At 39.9% G+C, this 21,289-nt stretch overlaps 1 protein-coding gene across 5 annotated transcripts in view; it reads left to right on the top strand.

Moving 5' to 3' along the window:
• Positions 1–21,289, top strand: part of Tcf20 (transcription factor 20) — a 169,348-nt gene that overhangs the window by 133,951 nt on the left and 14,108 nt on the right. For all 5 annotated transcript variants that reach the window (XM_057791731.1, XM_057791730.1, XM_057791732.1 and 2 more), the window contains exon 3: positions 17,219–17,312. In XM_057791731.1, the coding sequence (XP_057647714.1) occupies positions 17,219–17,312 (94 nt within the window). The remainder of the gene's footprint in view (positions 1–17,218; positions 17,313–21,289) is intronic.

Below are 21,289 nucleotides of genomic sequence, written 5' to 3'. Positions count from 1 at the left end.
TTGATATTCTTCTTTGTGAAAGTCTTGTAGAATTCTGAGCTGAAACCATCTGTTCCTGGGCTTTTTTTGGTTGGGAGACTTTTGATGACTGTTTCTATTTCTTCAGCAGTTATAGGTCTGTTTAATTAGCTTATCTGGTCGTGATTTAATTTTGGTAAGTAATATTTATACAGAAAGTTGTCCATTTACTTTAAGTTTTCCAATTTTGTGGAGTACAGGTTTTCAGAATATGACCTGATGATCCTCTATTTTTCCTCCGTGTCTGTTGTTTTGTCCCCCTTTTCATTTCTGATTTTGTTAATTTGGATATTCTCTCTCTGCTTTTTGATTAGTTTGGATAAAGGTTTGTCTATTTTGTTGATTTTCTTGAAGAACCAACTCTTTGTCTCATTGATTCTTTGTATTGTTTTCTTTGTTTCTATTTTGTTGATTTCAGCTCTCAGTTTGATTATTTCCTTCCATCTAGTTCTCTTAGGTGAGTTTGCTTCTTTTTGTTCTAAAGTTTTCAAATATTCTGTTAATTCACTAGTGTGAGATGTTTCCAGCTTCTTTATGTAGGCGTTTAGTGCTATGAACTTGCCTTTCTACATTGCTTTCATTGTGTCCCATAAATTTAGGTATGTTGTGTGGTCATTTTCATTGAATTTTAGGAAGTCTTTAATTTCCCCCTTTATTTCTTCCTTGACCCATTGATGATTCAGGTGAACATTGTTTAATTTTCTTTTTTTAAAAATATTTATTTATTATGTATACAATATTCTGTCTGTGTGTATGTATGCCTGTAGGCCAGAAGAGGGCACCAGATCCTATTACAGATGGTTGTGAGCCACCATGTGGTTGCTGGGAATTGAACTCAGGACTTTTGGAAGAGCAGGCAATGCTCTTAACCTCTGAGTCATCTCTCCAGCCCCTGCTTGTTTAATTTTCATATGTTTGTGGGTTTTCTGGAATTAGTATTGCTGTTGACTTCTAGTTTTATTTTTTTAATTTATTTTTTATTTTTTATTGCCTTATAAATAATACCATTCAAGATTTCCTCTTCCTCCCCTCCTCCCCCTCCCCCTCCAGTCCTAAGAGAGGGCAGGGTACCCTGCCCTGTGGGAAGTCCAAGGCCCTTTCCCCCCTCCATCCAGGCTCAGGAAGGTGTGCATCCAAATTTTAAAGTGCTGTAGCAGGGTAATAATTAGAAGCAAAATGATAATTGCTAGATGATTCCCTTTGTTGAATTTGTAGAGTTGTAGAAATAAAAGTATATTAATACTCTGAAAAGGACAGCTCCTCTGCACAAAGACTATTTAGTAGTTTGAGACTTTGCACCTCCCATCTCAGAAAGCAAGTCTGGATACTCAAATTCACCTTTATTCTTGAAAGCACATTGAAGGTGAAGCATGGTGTAATCCTAACACCTTGCAGACTAAGGCAAGAGGATCATGGCACCACCCAGCTTGTGAATGTGGTGCTAGGATCCAAATCCCGAAAGTCCTCATGTATGCAAAGAAGTGCTTTTAGCTGCTGAGCCCACTCTCTAGTCCCTGAGGTTATCTTTCTGAAACCTGGGTATGCATGCCTGTCCTGCTTTACTAGCACAAAATACTCCATTCATCCTCCTAGTATCTAATCAGGATTCATTATGTGCCAGGAATAAATCATCTCAAGAAAGTGAAATGAAGCCATGTGATGAAGACTAGGTGACTGCTATATAGGACCAGGAAAATCTTTCTGAGAATCTGAGAGGAGAATGAAGAGTCGGCCTTGGGATCAGAGAACACTTTAGAGGGAATGAAAACAGCCCACCAGTATGCAGTGCCATTCCTTAAAACAGGAAGTCTTGGAGGAAGAACAATTGTGAAGCAAACAAGGATTTGTATCTTAATCTCTATTAGTTCAAGAATACCTCTTGTGTATGTTAAAAGTGTGATCATTTCCTGTTGAAGGGTTCTTATGGATGGTTTCCTAATTTCTTTTCAGCCAAGTGGCATTGTAGCTTGTCAACAGCTTATGTCAACACCTGTATAAATGCTGTGAAGCCACGGTCCCTTGGTGGTATGAGTTTGTGTAAGCACCAAGAAGGTCACTTGAGCCTAAGTCTGCCCTGTCCAGAGTCCTACACACTTAGACCCTCTGCTATTGGATTGACTTGAGTGTTTTTAAGAATTAGTGGCAGATGAAATCAGTATATATTAGTATACATCAAGATCCATAGTCTCTTGCTTTCCCAGGTTCTTCTACTGTGCCCTCAAAAGCTTGGGATCCAAGAGTACATTGCATTCTTCATTTTTAATCCGACCAGCTTCTTCTCCTGGCTGTCTCACTGTTGCTTCCTTTCTCTCCCATATGCATCTCAGGCAGTAGTAGTCATTAGCAGTTAGCCTGTGGACCACGCCCCCCTTCAGGAGATATTGTGCTAGAGAGATGGCTCAGTGGTTTAAAGTATTGGCTGTTTTTCCAGAGGGCCCACATGACTGCTCACAAGTATCTATAATTCCACTCTTGGGATTTGATGTCCATTCTCCTGCTCCCCCCCCCCCCCCCCGCAAAGAAAAGATGGAGAAAAAGACACTGGATGTTGATCCTTGGCCCAGTACATGCATGTACACTATACATACAAATGACAGAAAACAAATGAAGAGAGACATTTTAATCATTCTGAGTTTCTAACTTTGTCATGTTACTTGGAAGTTTCCCTTTTCTTTATCTGTTGAAGTACCCTTGGCTTTTTACTGACTGTCTTCTTCCTGGGAGAGTCTGAAACATAACGAAGTGTAGTGGGTTGAACTTGTAATCATTACATTTGGAGGTGTGCAGTCTCCAAGTGTTGTATCCTTAGTCTTCATTTGTGATACACCTTTCACTTTGGGAAGGGCAGCTGCAATTGGCAAAATCATACTTAGAAAAACTAAGATGTCATTTCAGAGAACTTAGTATTGGTGAGTTGGTCACAGACTTTAGCACTGCCGTGCTCTTGAAAGCTTTTGCCTTCCAATACAGGTTACCAGGAATAAAAGGGCCTTGTGTGAGAATGCCTGTGAAAGTCAGAGTGACCTGAAATGTGCTCAATGTACCTCATATTATCACTTCACAATCAAGTGATGGTCCCTAAGGCCTGGCTATGAGGCTGGGGGCAAGGGTTAATGGAGTGTGGGAACCATGATATATAGGCAGTTTTATTGGCAGTAGCTTTTAAATATGCTACCATTTCCATATGGTTGAGTGTCTCCCAACATTTCAGTGTTGAAATTTAATTCCAGCTGTGAAGTATGGAGAGGATGGAAACTCATTCCTCATGCATTATTTAGCTCCTATATTTAGGGATGGGACTTCTAGGAGATGATTATAAAGTCTTAGTTACTCAGGTGAAAGTTTACAGAGATGACAGTGTTGGGGAGATAGGCAGTGGCCTGGGCAAAAAAGGGGAAATTAAATGAAAATGTAAGTATACAGAGAGTCAAAAATAAAGGCTCTTAGTGCAGAACATTGGGATGGTCTTTGGAGATTGTGTTTCAGTAGTGTCTTCATAGGTTAGAAATCTTATTACAGGTGTCTGATTGTGGCAGATAGTGTGTCAAAACATAGTCATTATTATTTGGGTGCCTCATAAGCAGCTTAGTAATTGGCTTTCTGGACATGTATACTGAGCTCACAGGTGGACTGAGCCCTAGAAAGAAACAGTGCTATAAAGAGTCACTTCCCTGGTTGGTGATTTCAGCTTTCATCTGAATCTTTTAGCTTCACAAAGCACAAAACATAACCATTCTTTTTACCCAGCCACTTCACTGTTTGAACAAAGGGTAAAAGAAAAATAAGAAGCTTAGAGGTCTAAGTTTTTAAGCTCTGTCTATAAGATGTATTTCTACACTTAGAAGATGTTCTCTCTTCCTCACGGGCTGCTGCTGGTTGCTGCTCCTGCTGGGTTCAGCCTTTTCTCAGTTTGCAGAGGAAAAGTGCTGATTACTGCCTTAAACTTAGTCCTTCCTCCAGAGTCCTTCCTTTCTAACCTCTTAACATGGAAAAAACTTACGTAGACAAAACATACTTTCAGAGAGGTTGTGTGATTTTCTTACTGGGCTGTAAAATTAAAATTATTTTAACAAAGTATTTATACCTGTGGGTAAGATAAAATACAAACTAATTAAGAAACAAACCAACTGGGTGTCGCTCACAGAACATCACTAGTGAAGCCTGTATTGAGACATAATAATCATGGTTCTCACAATGTATTAGCATAACAACATGGGTACACTTTGTGTAAGAGAAGCATGATTAAAGCAACCCTTTCTGAGTAATGTTTTAATATCTAGAAGGAATGGAGAATGGATTTACCTTAAATTGTTACAAGTGGATGCATTTTGTTTGTGAAATTGCTTTAGATTGGCGGTGGATTTAGATTGGGAGGCAGAGGCAGGTGGATTTCTGTAAGATTGAGGCCAGCCTGGTCTGTACAGTGAGTTCCAGGACAGCCAGGACTGTTTCACAGAGAAACCCTGTCTAGAAAAACAAAAGAAAAAAGAAAAGAAAAGAAAAACAAAAACCTTCTGAAAATTATTTTTGCTGATCCTGAAAACTATAAACTGCAGAGAATTGGAGTTAGCGAATGGCAGAGCATTTAAAACCCACAAGTGGCTAGTACCTCTATCTGTTATAATGGCAGTTGACGTTCAGTCCATGTGTGATAATCATGAGCGTTCCCTTTCATGGACAACTTGTTAGGAATAATTACTGGTGCCTGGCATAATCTCACGTGTGTATATTATCATTCATCGTGTTCACACTAAAGCAGGATGACTGAGCATAGTTAAAGGTATTGTGTGGAACCTGTAAAAATGTTTAACATCTACAAAGGAAGTGTGTTGTGGGACAGCATGCCTGGTTTACCTTAGTCTCTAGCAGTAGACCACTTTGCAAACTACCTGTCCTCCCTTCCAACCTGGTCTCCAGCTGCTGGGATGGAAAGTAATAGAAAGTGACTAGGAATACTACTGTTAGTTTTTGTTGACCAATGTCTTCATATAACAAAAGATTCCCCCTCATCTTTCTCAGCTGGAGATACATCTCCATGTTACTGACTTAAAGACAGACAAACATACAAACACAGCAGGCTCACAAAGTCAGAGAGAAGTAAGGCCAAGTATTAGTCCTTCTGGAGAGGTACTGCTACCGTGAACAGTGCAACTCCACATCCCAATGTTAGCTCGGATTCTTATTTCTGTTCTTCATCTGATCTTTTTTTTGTTTTTAAAGAATCACCTTTTTTACTAAACTATGATTTGATTTTTATTATTTTTTGAGACAGAGTGTAATTTTATAGCCTTAGCTATAACTAGGGTGGCCTTGAGTTAATCTGCTTGCTTCTGCTTCTGAAGTGATGGGATTTAAGTTTTATGCCACCACACCTACCACTTTTGTTGTAGGAGCTGCGGGCTGCGTTCCTGCCACCCAGCTCCCGGCCACCTGGCTAGCTTATGCCCCGAAATAACAACACACAAACTGTATTCTTTTAAACACTGCTTGGCCCATTAGCTTTAGCCCTTACTGGCTAATTCTCATATCCTAATCAACCCATCTCTAATAATCTGTGTAGCACCAGTCTTACCGGGAAAGATTCAGCATGTCTGACCTGGCGGCTTGCTTCATCGCATCTGCCCTGCGGAGCAGCTGCATTGGCATCTAAGCTCAGAAGATCTGTATTCTTCAACAGGAAGATAGACTGTGTTTCTAGCTTTACTTTCAGTTACTCAGAAAGACTTTTTAGAGATTTAATTTATTCTTCACTCTCATTGAGATTTTACTTCCAAGTCCAAATTGCCCTGGTTGATAATGGAATCTTTCTTGAAAAAGAAGTGTCCAAAGCAAGTGGTGTGTGTGAGCTGCCTCTTCAAAATATTGTTGCACTAATGCTGAAGAGATCTCCTTACACCACCGGATACCAGGGCTGACCACTGTAGCAGGCTTTTCTTTTATGCCACCAACCTGCTCCCAAATTGTGACATTAAAGACTTGTTATGAATGCTCAACCTTAGCTTAGGCTCATTTCTTGCTAGCTCTTATAACTTAACCTGTTTCTCTTCATCTATGTTTTGCTTTTGGGCTTTTTACCTTTCTTTCCTTCTGTATATCTTACTTTCATTGCTTCTCATGTTGGACTGGCTAGTGGCTCTGGTTTCTGGCCACATGTGTGCCCCTCTCTTTTTTCCTCATACTCTTCTTTTCTTCTTCCTCTCCTCTCATTCTTTCCCATTTATTCTCTCTGCCCACCAGCCCCACCTATTCCTTTACTGCCTAGCTATTGGTTGTTCAGCTTTGTATTAGACCAGTCAGGTTCCTTAGGCAGTCAAGGTAAAACAAGTACAATAACTTCTTTACATAGTTAAACAAATGCAATATAAACAAATGTAATACATCTTTACATAGTTAAAATAATATTTTACATCACACCACAATACATCTCTTGGGTCCTGTGACCTTTGGTCTGAGGTCAGCCTCTTGTGTGCATTTCCGCCTCCAATACCAGGACTCCCTCTATCCCAAACCCAGTAACTGTCCTTGTTGGCCCTTGTTCCTACATTTTGTTTTCTTTGAAAGATGATGGTTAGACTAAAACAGGTGTACAAGTGTTCTGTCCTCTGCTAATCATTGTGGAAAGCAGATGATTTGGAGGAGGTAGGGCAGGTAGGTTGGTAGATTCCTGGTTATGTGTAGTACATCTGATCCTTTGGCTCCTGTAGCATTAGGGTCTCCATCAGCTACAGTCTAGCATTAGTGAGTAGTGCTGTATGACAAGAGTGAGGCTAGCTGAAGACCTGTGGCTGCAGTAGTGGCAGGGCACTGGTACCTGATGTAGGAGTCCCCTTTGTGTGCTATAAATGTCATTAATGAATAAAGAAACTGCCTTGGCCTGTTGATACGGCAAAGCTTGGGTAGGCAGGGAAAATGGAACTGAATGCTGGGAGGAAGAGTGGCGGAGTCAGAGGAACAACATGGAGCCGCCAGAGACAGACACTGTACCTGGTAAGCCACTGCCACGTTGCAGTACACAGATTAATGGAGATAGTTTAAATTAAGACGTAAGAATTAGCCAATAAGAAACTAGAGCTAATGGGCCAAGCAGTGTTTTTTTTTTTTGTTTTTGTTTTTGTTTTGTTTTTTTTTTTGGTTTTTCGAGACAGGGTTTCTCTGTGGTTTTGGAGCCTGTCCTGGAACTAGCTCTTGTAGACCAGGCTGGTCTCGAACTCACAGAGATCCGCCTGCCTTTGCCTCCCAAGTGCTGGGATTAAAGGCGTGCGCCACCACTGCCCGGCCAAGCAGTGTTTTAATTAATAAAATTTCTTTATTAATATTTCGGGGATCTGGGCGGCCAGGAAACAAACAAGTGGCCAAGTGGCCTCCTACAGCCTCCTCCTACAGCAGCAGGTCTGTTTATCACTCAATATTCAGGTACTGTCTGCAGAGCCTGACAAGACGTACAGAACTCAGGTTGCCCAGATTGAGCTCAGTAAGCCCTTCTTACATAGTTTTTAATGTTTGTGGACTCCTGTTAATTGTTCTATTTTGTTATGTGTTCAAGTGTATTTCTGTCCCTGTTTAAATATCTTCAAATGCAAAATGCTTCAAGAAACTTAAAAAAAAAAATCTTAATATGGATTGGTCAACCATATTAAGAAGACCTCAGAGGAAGTTCCATGAAAGTAAACAGTTGGTAGGAGTGTGAATGAAGCTGGCAGGAGCTGTCTTTTCTCATCCTTAGAAAGATGAAATGCCTCACTTATAAAAGGCTGTTATAAAACCAGCAGGTCCCCATGGTCTGCTTATTTTAGGCACTGATGTAAGTAGAAAAAAAAAAATAAGTTGGGGCTGGAGAGATGGCTCAGAGGTTAAGAGCACTGCCTAGCTATTGGTTGTTCAGCTTTGTATTAGACCAGTCAGAGGTCCTGAGTTCAATTCCCAGCAACCACATGGTGGCTCACAACCATCAGTAATGAGATCTTGTGCCCTCTTCTGGCCTGAAGGCATACATGCAGGAAGAACCTTGTTTATATAATTAATAAGTCTTAAAAAATTAAAAATAAGTTAATAGATAAATAACTTAGTTTGTCTTAATTTACTAGACTATACGATACATGCTATACAATGTATGCTATACTTGATCTTAACATTAGTGAATATCAATAAAACATTTGTACAAAGATATATTTTATGAATTTTATAGTTCAAAACAATTACATTCCTTTGTAGCTTGTAAGATTCTCTTACAGTGATTTTACACAACTTTATGAGGAAGATAAAGCAAATTCCCTGTTTTACAAAAATAAGGTTGATATGATGACTTTTTTGGCCTTTGTTCACTAGACTATTGGAGGAGACTGGTAGTTGGTTCCCGGCTGCCCAGCCCCAAAATAATCACATAGAAACTATATTATTTAAAACACTACTTGGCCCATTAGCTCTAGCTTCTTATTGACTAACTCTTACATCTAAATTTAACCCATTTCTATTAATCTGTGTATTACCACGTGTCTGTGGCTTACTGGCTAAAGTTCCATCTGGTTCCAGTGGGGCTACATGGCTTCTCTCCGACTCCACCCTTCTTTCTCCCAGCATTCAGTCCAGTCCTCTCCGCCTAGCTCTGCTATGCCCCTCCCTGCTCTGCTATAGGCTCAAAGCAGTTCTTTATTCATTAATGGTGATCACAGCATACAGAGGGAAATCCCACATCACTAGACCTTTGCTGATTTGGTCCTGAATAATAGTCACATTAAACCAATCATGTTCATTCTAAAATGCCAGTCAAACCTGGAAACTTGTCTTAAATACAAAAGTAGCCTTTAACCAGTGAGTGCTGCTAATACGACTGGTAGCTGATTTCTTGTACTCACAACTGTGCATTTAATAAATGCACTAGGTTCTGAAAATTGACACCTGTAAAACAGCTTGTGAGGCATGAATGCAACTAGTACATTTGTATACCTCTTGCACCAAATAAATGGTTCTAGAAAAAGCTCTGACTTCCTTGGCCCTCTGAGTTGGCTCTGATATATCAACTCTAGGGCTGGCACGAGTGCCACCTTTCAAAACTTAGCCCGACAAAACACAGTGTGCTCCCAGATGAGAACTTTGATGGAGAAACCTAAGGAGAGTGTCTTGCTGCAAGGAAGGAAAAATGAGAGCTTAAATGGTCCTGACCAACCCTTTTAAGCCCTGTGGAAAGAGAATTGATCAAAGGAAGAGTTGTATCAAAGGAAGATGCTCCTATGACCATAATGGGTAGTGTAATGCTTTGGATAGAGACCATGTTGCAGTCATTTAGTAAGAGTGCATAGTGAAATCAACAGATGTTTCTGCCCTGGATATAGGAGGTATATATAAACTTTTTATTGTTAGCCAAAAATGAATACTTTTCCCACATTTTTCCAAGTTTCAGCTTTTTAACTAATATTGGAAGAGTCAACTTCACTAGTTTGCTCCAAGTCTCTAAAGTGGCAGACCTTGCATTCCTTCCATCTCCTCGTCAGGAGATGATAGACCTCCCAGTTTAGGGGATGGCTAAATATGAATGAATAAATACTGTAAGTATGAACAGAAGAACACCGTGGTGACTGAAAGCTGTAGGATACAGTGGTACAGGTGCAATCTGCAGGCTTTGCCCAGAATTGATCGGCATCCGTACACTAACAATGCTCTGACCCAATTGCTGCAGCTCCCTAGGCTGCTCAGAGATGTTCGTTAAGCAGCACGATTATTCAGGTCACTGTTACATCTCAGAGGGAAGTGCTGTTCTGGGAGTGGAGAGTCATGTGGTGTTTTTCCTTTTCAGCCTCCCTTAAAGGAGAATTAGATGCCTCCTAGTTGACTCAACCCCTGTAGTTTTCCACTTCTAGAGCCTGCCTCTAGACAGTACAAACACTTGTGAAAGACCAAGCTGAATGTCTGTTTGAATCTGCACAGAAACTAAGACATTTGTAGTTTATTTACAAGTTACAGTGTTCAGAAATAGAAGGGTTTTTTGTTTTGTTTTTGTTTGTATGTTTGTTTTTTGTCAGAGTTGCTTGAAAATAATTTTTACTTTTTCTATTAAAAGAAAATGAAAATTTCCCTTTCTTCATCAGTTCAGTATGCTGTGTCTTTTGGAAAAAAGGATCTAGTTGGGTGTGGTGGTAACAAATCCTTGTACTTAGAAGAGGCAAGTGGAACTTTGAGTTTGAGACCAACCTGGCCCACATAGGAAGTTCCAGGGTAGCCAAGGCTACAAAGTGAAACCCTGTCTCAAAGAAAGAAAAGTGGGCTAGGTGATGGTGGTGCACACCTTTATTCCCAGCATTTGGGAAGCTGAGGCAGGCAGATCTCTGTCTAGTCTATAGAGCAAGTTCCAGGATAGCCATAAAAAGAAAAGAAATCGAAGGCTAGCCTGAGCTAAATGATAACTGAAGCCATCACGGAGTCTGTTTTGTCTGGGTTCTGACACTGTACTCACCTCGCCTAAGTCAAGGACATTTGCTATGCAGAGACTTTAAATAATTGCAGTATGGGAGAATTAAGCTATTTTTTCTTTCAGGTAAAACATAAGGAATAAAAATCTAATTGGAAATTATACTGGCTAAAGAAAGGTTTGGGTATAGAATGTACAAATGGAGATTTTATAGAGATAGGTTTTTATATTTTGTCTTTGACAATTGGTGCATAGGAGGTACTTTATTTTCTAATTTTTGTATTTGGAGTTTCTCTTTTGGTTGTTTTGCTTTGTTATGTAGACCAGGCTGTCTTGGAACACAGATGTCCACCATGCTGCCTCATGAGTGCTGGGATTAAAAGCATCAGGTGGGAGATACTTGTAAAATGTGGGATGGTTGAATGAGTGAAGGGGAGCTAAAAGGAGCATTGGCAGGATGAGCAGTGTTGAACTTGTGGTTAGTTAAAGAAGCTAAAGTTACAAGTTCATTGCTCCCTGGCTATGTGATCTTAGCAATCCGCTTTGCTTTAGCTTCTGCATCTTCAACTAGGAAAAAACAAAACGCTGGAAACAGACTCAGTGTGCCACCTTTGGGGATCTTGTGATAACAAAACTGACTTTATGAAAAGGAAATGAAATTGTAGCTTTTCCCATGAGGAAGAAATGTTTTTACATTAGAGAATGTAACAGAAAAGTGAACAGTAACTTCTGTCACCATGAGCGTCTCAGTAATTTTTATGTATGAGCTATTGGCACACCACATACCTGTTACCTTATAGTTCTGCAAGTTATAAACCCAATGCAACTCCCACTCTCTGGAATTCAGTTGTCATCTGGTTCTGCTCCTTTTCTGGAAGCTTAGGGAAGATTTTATTTGTTGCCTTTTTTGAGCTACAACTACCTACATTCTTTGGCTTGTGGCCCTTCCTTCTATCTTCAAAGTCAGCAACAGCAAATGACCCTGTTCCCATTTTCACATCTCCCTGAAGCCTACCGCTCTGCCCCACTCTGAGAGAGGACCTTTGTTTTTAATCAGTATGTATGTGGAAAATAGATCCATCCCCAGGTAATTAGCACATTCTCTCCATTTTGAGGCTTACCACCTATGCAAAGTATTAAATGTTTCTGATTCTAGGGATTCAGATGAACATTATTGGGGGCCTCAATTCTATACCTATAATCTTTAGATTGCTGTATAGGGTACAGGAGTTTAGTAAACACTAACTGGCTTTCAGGAAACATGGATTCTAGCCAGTCATTGTATCTCTGGATCTGTGTTACAAGTAAAGAGTTGATTAATGCTTCTGAATCTGCATTATATACTACAGTTGCTTAGAGGGCTTTTTGGAATATGGATTAAGAATTTGTCCTTTTTAAGTTCTTCCTGGTGCTGCTGGTTTTCAGACTACACTTTTGAGGACCCCTGAACTTAACTGTTAGTAAGGTGTCCTAATAATTTCTGTAGGATGTCTCTTCTTTTGGTACAATGTAGTACTTTTAAAATTTTATCTATATGAGTGTTTTGGCTACATGTTTATATGTGCACCATGTTAGTACCTGGTGCCTCAGAAAGTCAGAAAAAGGTATCCCCTGGAACTCTGTATCTGGTGTTAGAGATGGTTTTAAGCCACCATGTGAGTGTTGGGAACCAAGCTTGGAACCTCTGGAAGAGTAACAAGTTCTCTTGACCACTGGTCCATCTCTCCAGCTCCATGTCATGCTTTTAGTTGAAAGAAGAAAATATTATTTTACTGATGCAATTTTCTGGTGAGGAATTCTCTGTTTTCATGAAAAAGACAAGACATTAATGTAGTCTGGGCTGTTGGTGTACAAAAGAGTTTCACAATAGCCCGAGATGGAGTGTAGCAAAGGTTTATTTACCTGGGAATAGACTACAGAAAGAGTAGTGATCCACGTTCCCCTGTGTGTGCTGGGAACTGGAACCAAATTCAGCAGCCAAGAGACCTGCACACGCTTTTTGTCTGTATTTGTAGTACATGAGACCACGCCCAAAGTGGGCTGGTATCTTAAAGGCTATTGTCTGAAGGAGTTACCAGAGTACCTCCCCCTTTTGTCTAAATAAGAGAGTTCTAAGCCTAGTAAAAAACTATATACAATAAGAACAAATATCAAGTATTGTTCAGGGAAAAGGAGGCAAAAACATACATATAAATTAGGATTATAACCAGCATGAACAGCATCAAACAAGAAACATGTTAAATGTTTCAATAGTTATCCTATCCTAAGAAGTCTTAAGTCTTATATTAAAAATGGCTTGGCTAAGTCATAAGAGGAAAGTAACTGACTATGTAGTCTTCAACCACATCGAAGACCTCAGAAGGGAAATAATATTACTTGAGTAAACAGGAAGTGCAATCAAGCAACTTCTAAAAGGTACAAGAAATGACAGACAACTGGGGCAATCACCCAAAGTCTCATTTGCAACATTGGGGTAACCAACTTTGGCTAAGGCCTAGAGTAAGTGATAGACCATTTTCAGAGGCAGGAAACTTTTAAAAACTGTCTTATCCTGTCTGGGCAAGGTTTGGCAGTCATTTTTCTTGTATCCTGCTTGTCCAGTCTGGACACAGTACATTTTGTCAGTGGTCAAGGCAGGGACAGTTCTTTGCCCAATGGCCAGTTTTGCCAAGAAGAAAACAAGCTCCAAGTGGAGTGTCTTCAGTGCCCAACATTCTCTTGGTTTTAGATTGGTGCTGCCAGGAGCAATCCTGTCTCATGTCAACAGAATCCTAAGTTATTTAAATGCCATATTCTACAGTTCTTTATACACCTAGAAAACCTAACAAACATGACTACAAAGCTTGACTATTATAAATGACTATTAATCTGTAATTTTTAGTTATACATCATATTTTAAATGAGCTGCACAAACACAATAACTTAAACAAGAGCAGAAATATGTACAGTATAACAAAAATCAATCTTAAATGTATATCAATAACAAAGATCCATACCAATGCAAAGTATTCATCTCTATCATATCTCCTTTATTTATCTATTTATTATTTTAAGAAATTGTGACCATTTATCACTTATAATCAACCCCGTTTAAATGTAAACTTACATTTATGAACAATCATTTTGGGAATTTGGGCATAGTTTTCTCCAAACTGCTTCCTGCTTTTTGTTGGGTGAAGTATTTCTAGGGTTTTTGGAGAACTTTCCGGGGGTTATGTTCCATCAAACCACCTGGAAGGAATCCACAGGTTTTCATCTTCTGTGGAAGCAAAAGCAGAACCTCTTTTCCAAAATAACATGTCCTTAGACTCAAAATTTTAAAGTCAAGACACTTTTGTGTGTGTGTGTGTATGTATGTATGTATGTATGTATGTATGTATGTATGTATGTATGTATGTATTGGTTTAGCTTAGCAGCCCCTAGAAGCAAATATTTCTCTGCAATCAAAAAATTCAAAGAAAATACAACAATATGTGTAATTCAGACTCTCTGTGTATATTCCATCTTTGTGTGACTTATTTTTTTTTACTCCTTTAATCTATGACTTCTGTACTCTTTTATATTACTGTTATGGTCTCTTTAAAGACTTTATTTTTTGAAACTTTCTTTTTATGATTGTCTATACTCTTTTTCTTCTCTCTCCCAAGCCTATGTACATTTATTTATTCAGCACTGTGACCTATTCAGGGGTCCTTTTCATCTTAATCTGTCTTTATTGTATGTTTGTAATCATTTTCTGACCAGGAGTGCTTTTTTCTTCTTTAAAAAACGTTAAGTGGGTGTGGCTAGGACCAACTCCACGGCCCTGTTTGTTCCGCCCAGTCCAACATGTTGGAGGCATGTTCACCACCAGCTTTGCTAGCCAAACTCTCTGCCCCAGCTCCAGGGACACAGTGGGTCTGTGTCACCATTAAGCAACTTGCCCTCTGCTCACAAACCCCATTTAAATGCTCTATAACAGTACCTCCCAAAAGAGCCAGAGCCATTCCGTGATGCTAACACAAACCAGGAAGCCTCCTTTTAAAGAAACTTGCAGCCAGCAAATAGAGCCTATCTGGGGAGAAGAAAAAAAAAAAAATGAAGCTATCAAGAAGCTGTGCTTTGCTCCCTGTTTTGTGGCTCTAGAAGCCCTCCTTTTTAAGCTTTCTTAGGCTTTTTTATGTTTTGTGTAGATCCATGCCAGATGGTGGGCACCATTTTGTTGGCATACAAAAGTTCCAGGATAGCCCGAAATGGAGTATAAAAAAGATTTATTTATTTGATTATAAACTCACAGAGTAGCGATCTGTAGTCCTCTGTGTGCCCTGGGAACTAGAACCAAATTCGGCAGCCAAGAAACCAGTGCACACTTTTTGCCTCCATTTATAGTACATGAGACCATGCCTAAAGTGGGTTGGTATCTTAAAGGTTATTGGCTTAAGGAGTTCCCACAGCACTGGGCTGTTTGTGATCAGATTGCTTTGAGAGGTTCAGTGAGGGGCAGAACAGCTGATGTTGAAGTAGGAAGGGAACAGGCGTCCATGTCCCAGCCCCTTGTCTACTCTGTCATCATCTGAAAGTGAGCAGTAACAAGGCCACTCTATGGGTTCAAGTTTTGGTCAGTAGGACTTGTATCTCTGGCCTGTAGTTATCTTGGCTGACAGAACAGCAGCTCTGATCCAACCACTATTCCAATTCTGCATTAGTACGTTCAACACTTAACGTTTCTGTGAGGTGAGCACTGTTAGTATTTTTCGTGACGATGGACTGAACAGAGGTCAGGAAATTGGCTGGTAAGAGATCATTAGGCAGTGAAAGAGTCACAATGTAGTTATTTAGATTGTAGAGTCTGTAACACTTAACCCTTCCTTGTCCATCTCCACTCAGATTTCTCTATATCAATTAGGGTATGTTGACTATAAGTTGTAAAATTAATTGAAAAGAAAAGAGTGTGTCTGTGCTGTTCCATCACAAGTCTGGAGATTGATGGTCCTTGGTCTTTGGGTTGGTTGAGTTAGTCCTCAGCAGTGTGACAGAGTCCAAGTGTCTCATTCTTCCACTCTGTTGTCCCCACAGTGGGATTTGTCAGGATTGACTTCTTGTGATTAGGCAGTTGTCACAGATCCTGTTGTCCTGTACTCAAGAGAGGCTGAACAAGGTGGTCTGGTTTTATGTTTGGTTGGTTTTGTTTTGAGGTAAAGTACCAGAAGGGCAGGTCTCACTGTGTAGCCTTATCTGTTCTGGAACTCACTACATAGACCAGGCTGGCCTGAAATTCATAGAAATCTGCTTGGTTCTGCCTCCAGAATGCTGTTGTTTTCCAACTTGTCCATATTTAAGGGCAAAACTGTTGTAGAAGCACATTTACTTGCAGACTTTGAAAAGTACTTGATTTATTCATTCATCAGTGGCTATCATGAACTGAGATTCGTCCTCCAAGATGGAGAGGGCCTGAAACTCATACTCTCTGGATACATGAGTGTTTGGGTACCTTGAGTAAAAAGATAGATAGCAGGAACAGCTGGCAGTTTTCCACTGACAGGTTGGCTATACTCTTGTTCCTTTGGTTTGGCAATGAGACCTTTTATCCTGAAGGAGTCATATACAGTAGATAACCTGGAGATTCTACAAGTGCTCTTAACTGACCTTGGTTTACTCTAGGCTAAATGATCTTTGCTTTCTTCTCATAGGCGCAAGGATACATGGTAAACATTTAGTGATTATTTGCACCTAAAAGGAGCTTGGTCCTCTTGGTCTTCTGAGAGGGAGGCTTAAGTTTCTGCATCATTTGTCTCTGGGAGGCATTCTTAACTCTGACCTAATGCTAGGTCCTGTCCTCTGCTACTTTACCTTTCCAACCTGTACAGTGGATGTGTGCCGGTTCTACCAGGTGAACACATTATTAATGTTCATAACTATCCCATCCTGAGACATGGTGTACATTTAGGCTCCACAGCTGCCAGTGTTCTGGAAGCTTAGCCAGCTCAGATGTGAAGGTTTAAGGAGACACACACACTTTATTTTTCATAGAATCAGGAACAAGTGTCTGTGTCTTCTGTTAGATTTTCTGGGTGGGTCATAGCCACACCCAAGAAGGATAACTAATCTGCATATTTTCCTCAGTAGGGCCACATGTGGTTACATTTTGATAATGTTGGTGGGATTGGCAGGATGAGTACTTACAGCAGCCACATGGAAGTGGCAATAGAGATATGCCCTGCTTCTGACCATATAAGGAGGAGCATTGCAATTAGAGAACAGTGTCTCGCTTAGCCAGAAATTCATGGCAGGTTTCCTAGTACATTTAAAATAGGGATTCATTTATAAAAATATCATTTGTGTGCAGGAACCCATATTTTAAAGTGTGTGTTTGTGTGTGTGTATACTTTAACTCCCCACCTACACAAGATTTCTATGGCAGAAATAGAAGCAAGATCTACAGGCAGTGCATAATAACAGGAATTTACCAGTAGATCATGGGAGTAGGTAAAACAGGCAGGTCTGGTATACCCACCGTAGGGTAGTACCAGAGTAGCTACACCCACTGGTGTGTCTACCATGTGTATAGTGTCACTTACTTGCCTTGGTGTGTTTTGTTTGATTTGAAGTTATTCATGAGACCTGGCCTTAAAACAATCTGCTGGATTTCTTCTCTTGGTGTGGTTAATGAGTGGTGGTTGAGAGATGGACCAGCCTATCCTACCACCACAGATATCTCTAACCACAGAGGCCATGGTGAGGTCCAACAGATGAGATAAAGATAAGCCTGTAAGAGAGGGCAGGTCTGGAGTTACTGACATGCTCATTTCTTCCTTTCAGAAATGCTCCCACTGCCAGGAGGCTGGCGCTACCTTGGGCTGCTACAACAAAGGCTGCTCCTTCCGATACCATTACCCATGTGCCATTGACGCAGGTAAGTTGGGATCACACACACTTTTGATTTCTAAGGTTCATCTATGTTGCAGCATGTGTTAGCACCTCATTCATTTTCACTGCCTAACGATTTATTGCTGTGTTGGACTTACCTTTTATCAGTTGATGAACATGGGGTTTGTTTTCAATTTTTCACTGTGTGTCATGCTGCCATAGAAAAGTCACATACAAGTCTTTGTATGGTCATAGGATTTCAGTTCTCGTTGCATGTTAGCTCCATGTTTAACCTTTGGATAACTGCCATAGTATTACATTCCCACCAGCAATGTATTAGGGTTCCAATTTCCCAAAATCTTTACCAACCATACTTAGGTGTCTTTATTATCACTATAGACATCCCGATGGGTGTGAAATGCTATATTGCTGTTGATTGATTTTGTACATCTCTAATAATATTAAGCATCTATGTATTTATTGGCCATTTGTACAGATTTTATGGAGAAGTGTCTATTCCAGTTCTTTGCCCATTGTTAAATTATTTTATTCTTTTTATTGTAAAATATTAAGAATTCTAAGCCCCCCCTTACCAAATACATGGATTGCAAATATTTTCTTTCATTAATTTTCACCTTTCTGAAGGTGTTTTTTTATTTTTGAAACAAGGTCTCATGTAGCCCAAGTGGCTTCAAACTTGCTCATATAGTCAAGGATGATCTTGAACTCCTGATGCCTTGTGTCTACTTCCCTAGTGCTGAGATTACAGGTGTACACCACCCTACCTAAGTTACATAATACTGAACATGGACCCCAGGACATCATGTATGCTAGATCAGCACTCTACCAACTGAGATAGACCCAGGAAAAGTTGGCTCTTGATAAAGTCTAATTCATCTTATTTTTTCTTTTGGTAACATCCTACAGTAATAAACACCTAATCCAAAGTGGGGTTTTGGTGGTCTTTTTCTTAAGAGTTTTAAAAGTTTAGTTCTTTTATTTAGTCTTTGACTGTTTTGCGGAGTAACAACAATTCAGATCTGTTTTTTGTGAGCAGTTATCCAGTTGCCCTACTTCAGTTGACAGAAATGACCATTCTTCTGTCATTGAATTCTGGCATTTTGTTGAAAATCACTTGACCACTGTGCGTGAACTTATTTCTTGACTCTATCCAATATTCCACTATCGTGATACTATAGCTTTGTAGTAGTTTTGAAATTGGGAATGGCATAATGTTTGCTTTAGCATGTTTGGTCACCAAGTATGCTTGCTTCTCCTCCAAAAAAATATGAACAAGAAAATTGGAAAATTTACGCTTTATTTTCCTTCCAAGATTGTTTTCACTATTTTAGGTACTTCTTTGTTCCGTTTGAAATTTATGATAAACTTACACATTTCTGCGAAAAAGAAGACTATTAAAATTTTGGTAGGGATTTCACTGAATCTGTAGATGAATTGGAAAATACTATTATAAAAAAGTAGATGGAAGGAAACAGTATTGAGACAAATACTACACATTTCTCTCATTCAGATCTTAGATTCTAATTTTTATAGTATGTGTTTGTGTGAATGTAGGTCACAAAATTAAAAGGGGGACTGTGAATGGAGAAGTGGTTTTAGCAGGGAGGGAAAACGGAGTACTGGTTACTGAGGGGAGAAATAAGACAGATGGGGTACAGGAACAGAGGAGAGTTAACAAAAATAATGGTGGGGGCTGGAGAGATGGCTCAGAGGTTTAGAACACTGGATATTCTTTCAGAAGATCCAGGTTCACTTCCCAGCATCCACATGGCAGCTCAAAACTCCTTGTAGCTCCAGTTCCAGGGGGATCTGATAGCCTCACACAGACAAGTATGCAGGAAAAACACCAATGAACATAAAATAAAAATGATAAAATATTTTTTAAAAAAGGAAGTGCTGTAATGGAACCTGTTTGTTTTAGGGGGAGTTGTAGGTGTAATAAGGTGGCAGAGCCTCTATCACTCTCCACTTCATTCCCTGGAGACAAAGTCTCACTGAACTTGGAGCTCATCATTTTGTTGTTTGTTTTGAGCCGGGCTGTTTCCCATTCCCCCAGTAGTGGGATTACATGCTTGGTGTCCTAGTTAGGTTTCTTTGTTGCTGTGATAACACTGACCAAAACCAACCTTTGGAAGGAAAGGGTCTGTTTCATTTTGCAACTCTGAGGTCATGGGCCATTGTTAAGAAATGTCAGGACAAGAACCTGGAGGCAGGAACTGAAGCTCAAACCACAGAGGAATGCTGTGTACTGGTTTGCTTTTAATATCTTGATAAGCTTCCTTTTCCTTTTTTTTCTTTTCAACTTATTACTTTATATGTATGCATGTTTGCATGTCTATGCACCGTGTGCCTACCTGATGTCTTTGAAGGTCAGAAGAGGGTATTGGATCCCTGGAACTCAATTTACAGATGGTTGTAAGCCACCAGGTGGGTGCTGGGAATTGCAACCAGTGCTCTTAACCACTGAGCCGTCTGACCTCCTTAACTTGCTTTCTTTTATAACTCAGGACCACTTGTCCAGGAGTGACACTGTCTACAGTGGGTTGGGCCCGCCAAAATCAGTCAGTCAGTAGTCAAGAAAATGCTCCATAGATACACCCAGAGGCCAGTCTTATGAGTCAGTTTCCTAAATTAAATTTCTCCTTCCCAGGTAACTATTTGTATTGAGTCGACATCCTCTATGCCCTTCTTTTCCTTCTAATGTCTTTTCTCCAAGTTGCTATTAGAGACACTAAAAAGAAAAAAAATTGTATAGAGGTTTTTAAAAATGTTGAATATACACATTTGTGTGCAATTGCCATAGAGCTACTTTATGGGGATAGGTAGGAAGGAAGTAAGGAACCTTGAACCATTGTTTAATGGGATTTGGGTTTTGGACTGTTGTTTTCCTTTCTCCTTCATTATACCTCTACTTGTACTCTTTTCTTTCTCCTCCCTATTTGTTTTATTGAGATATGATCTCATGTAGCCCATGTTCGCTTCAAATTCACTATGTAACGAGGAATAACCTTGAACTGATCATCCTGTCTGCTCCTAAGTGCTAAGGTTGTAGGCATGTACCTCCACACTTGACCTCGTTTTTATGTTGTCTGAGCTATTCACCCTAGCTTGTGGTTAGACTGTTAAATCTTTTTAAAGTCAAGCAGTTCCTTTTCCTTATATTCATTGTGTTGCTTGTAGTTACGTGAGAACATCTGGTTTTCTTTACTTGAAGCTTCTCTTAAATGGGAATTCTGAAGTGTTAAGTTTGGGGAATGGTTTTGAATGGGGGATTTATGCAGTAATTGACTGTCCCAGTCATTGCCTGGGTGAGCAAGTAGTCTCCCATACAAAGACTGTTCAGCAACAGAAGCTTATACACTTAGACAGGTAACCACTTCGACTTTAGGCATGCCCCATCTTTACCCTTAAATATGCAGCCAGGTTTGCAACAGCAAGGGCCTCGGGATGCTGCTCCCAGCTCCCAGTCTATTTCTGTCTATTTCCTGGCACAGTTTCTCAGGGGTAAAGCACACTCTTCACTGGAATGTTCCATAGTAATAGAAATGCTGTAGACCTTTCTGCTGTGGGGGAGAGGTGGTAGCTTCACCCATATGTGACCATTGAGTTCTTGAAATGTGGATAGCGGGACTAAGGAAACTGTGTGTGTGTGTGTGTATTAATTTATGAAAAAATCAGAAGTCAAAATACTGAGTTAAGAACTTGAAAGATCAGAGAACAGGAAGCAGCTGCTAGTTGCTTCCTACCTCCTTCTTTCCTCTGTCCAAAAGGGCTGAGATTGAGATCCTTTCTCAAAAAGGATTCTTCTGAAATCTCAGAAAGGATCTCAGCCCTGCCTTACCACTTCCTGTTTCCTCTCTCTACAGTCCTTCAAACCTCTGTGGTCAGCTAGTGGCTAGTTCTGCCCTCTGACTCCAAGCAAGCTTTTTTTTTTTTTTTTTTTGCCAGAATACAATTAAAATATCACACATTTCCCCCTTTTTGTCTAAATAAAAAGTGAAG

The sequence above is a fragment of the Chionomys nivalis genome, chromosome 17, assembly GCF_950005125.1.
Source record: "Chionomys nivalis chromosome 17, mChiNiv1.1, whole genome shotgun sequence".
Taxonomy (NCBI): domain Eukaryota; kingdom Metazoa; phylum Chordata; class Mammalia; order Rodentia; family Cricetidae; genus Chionomys; species Chionomys nivalis.
The sequence above is the reverse complement of the archived record's forward strand: the minus strand, read 5'-3'. Positions and strand labels throughout refer to the sequence as shown.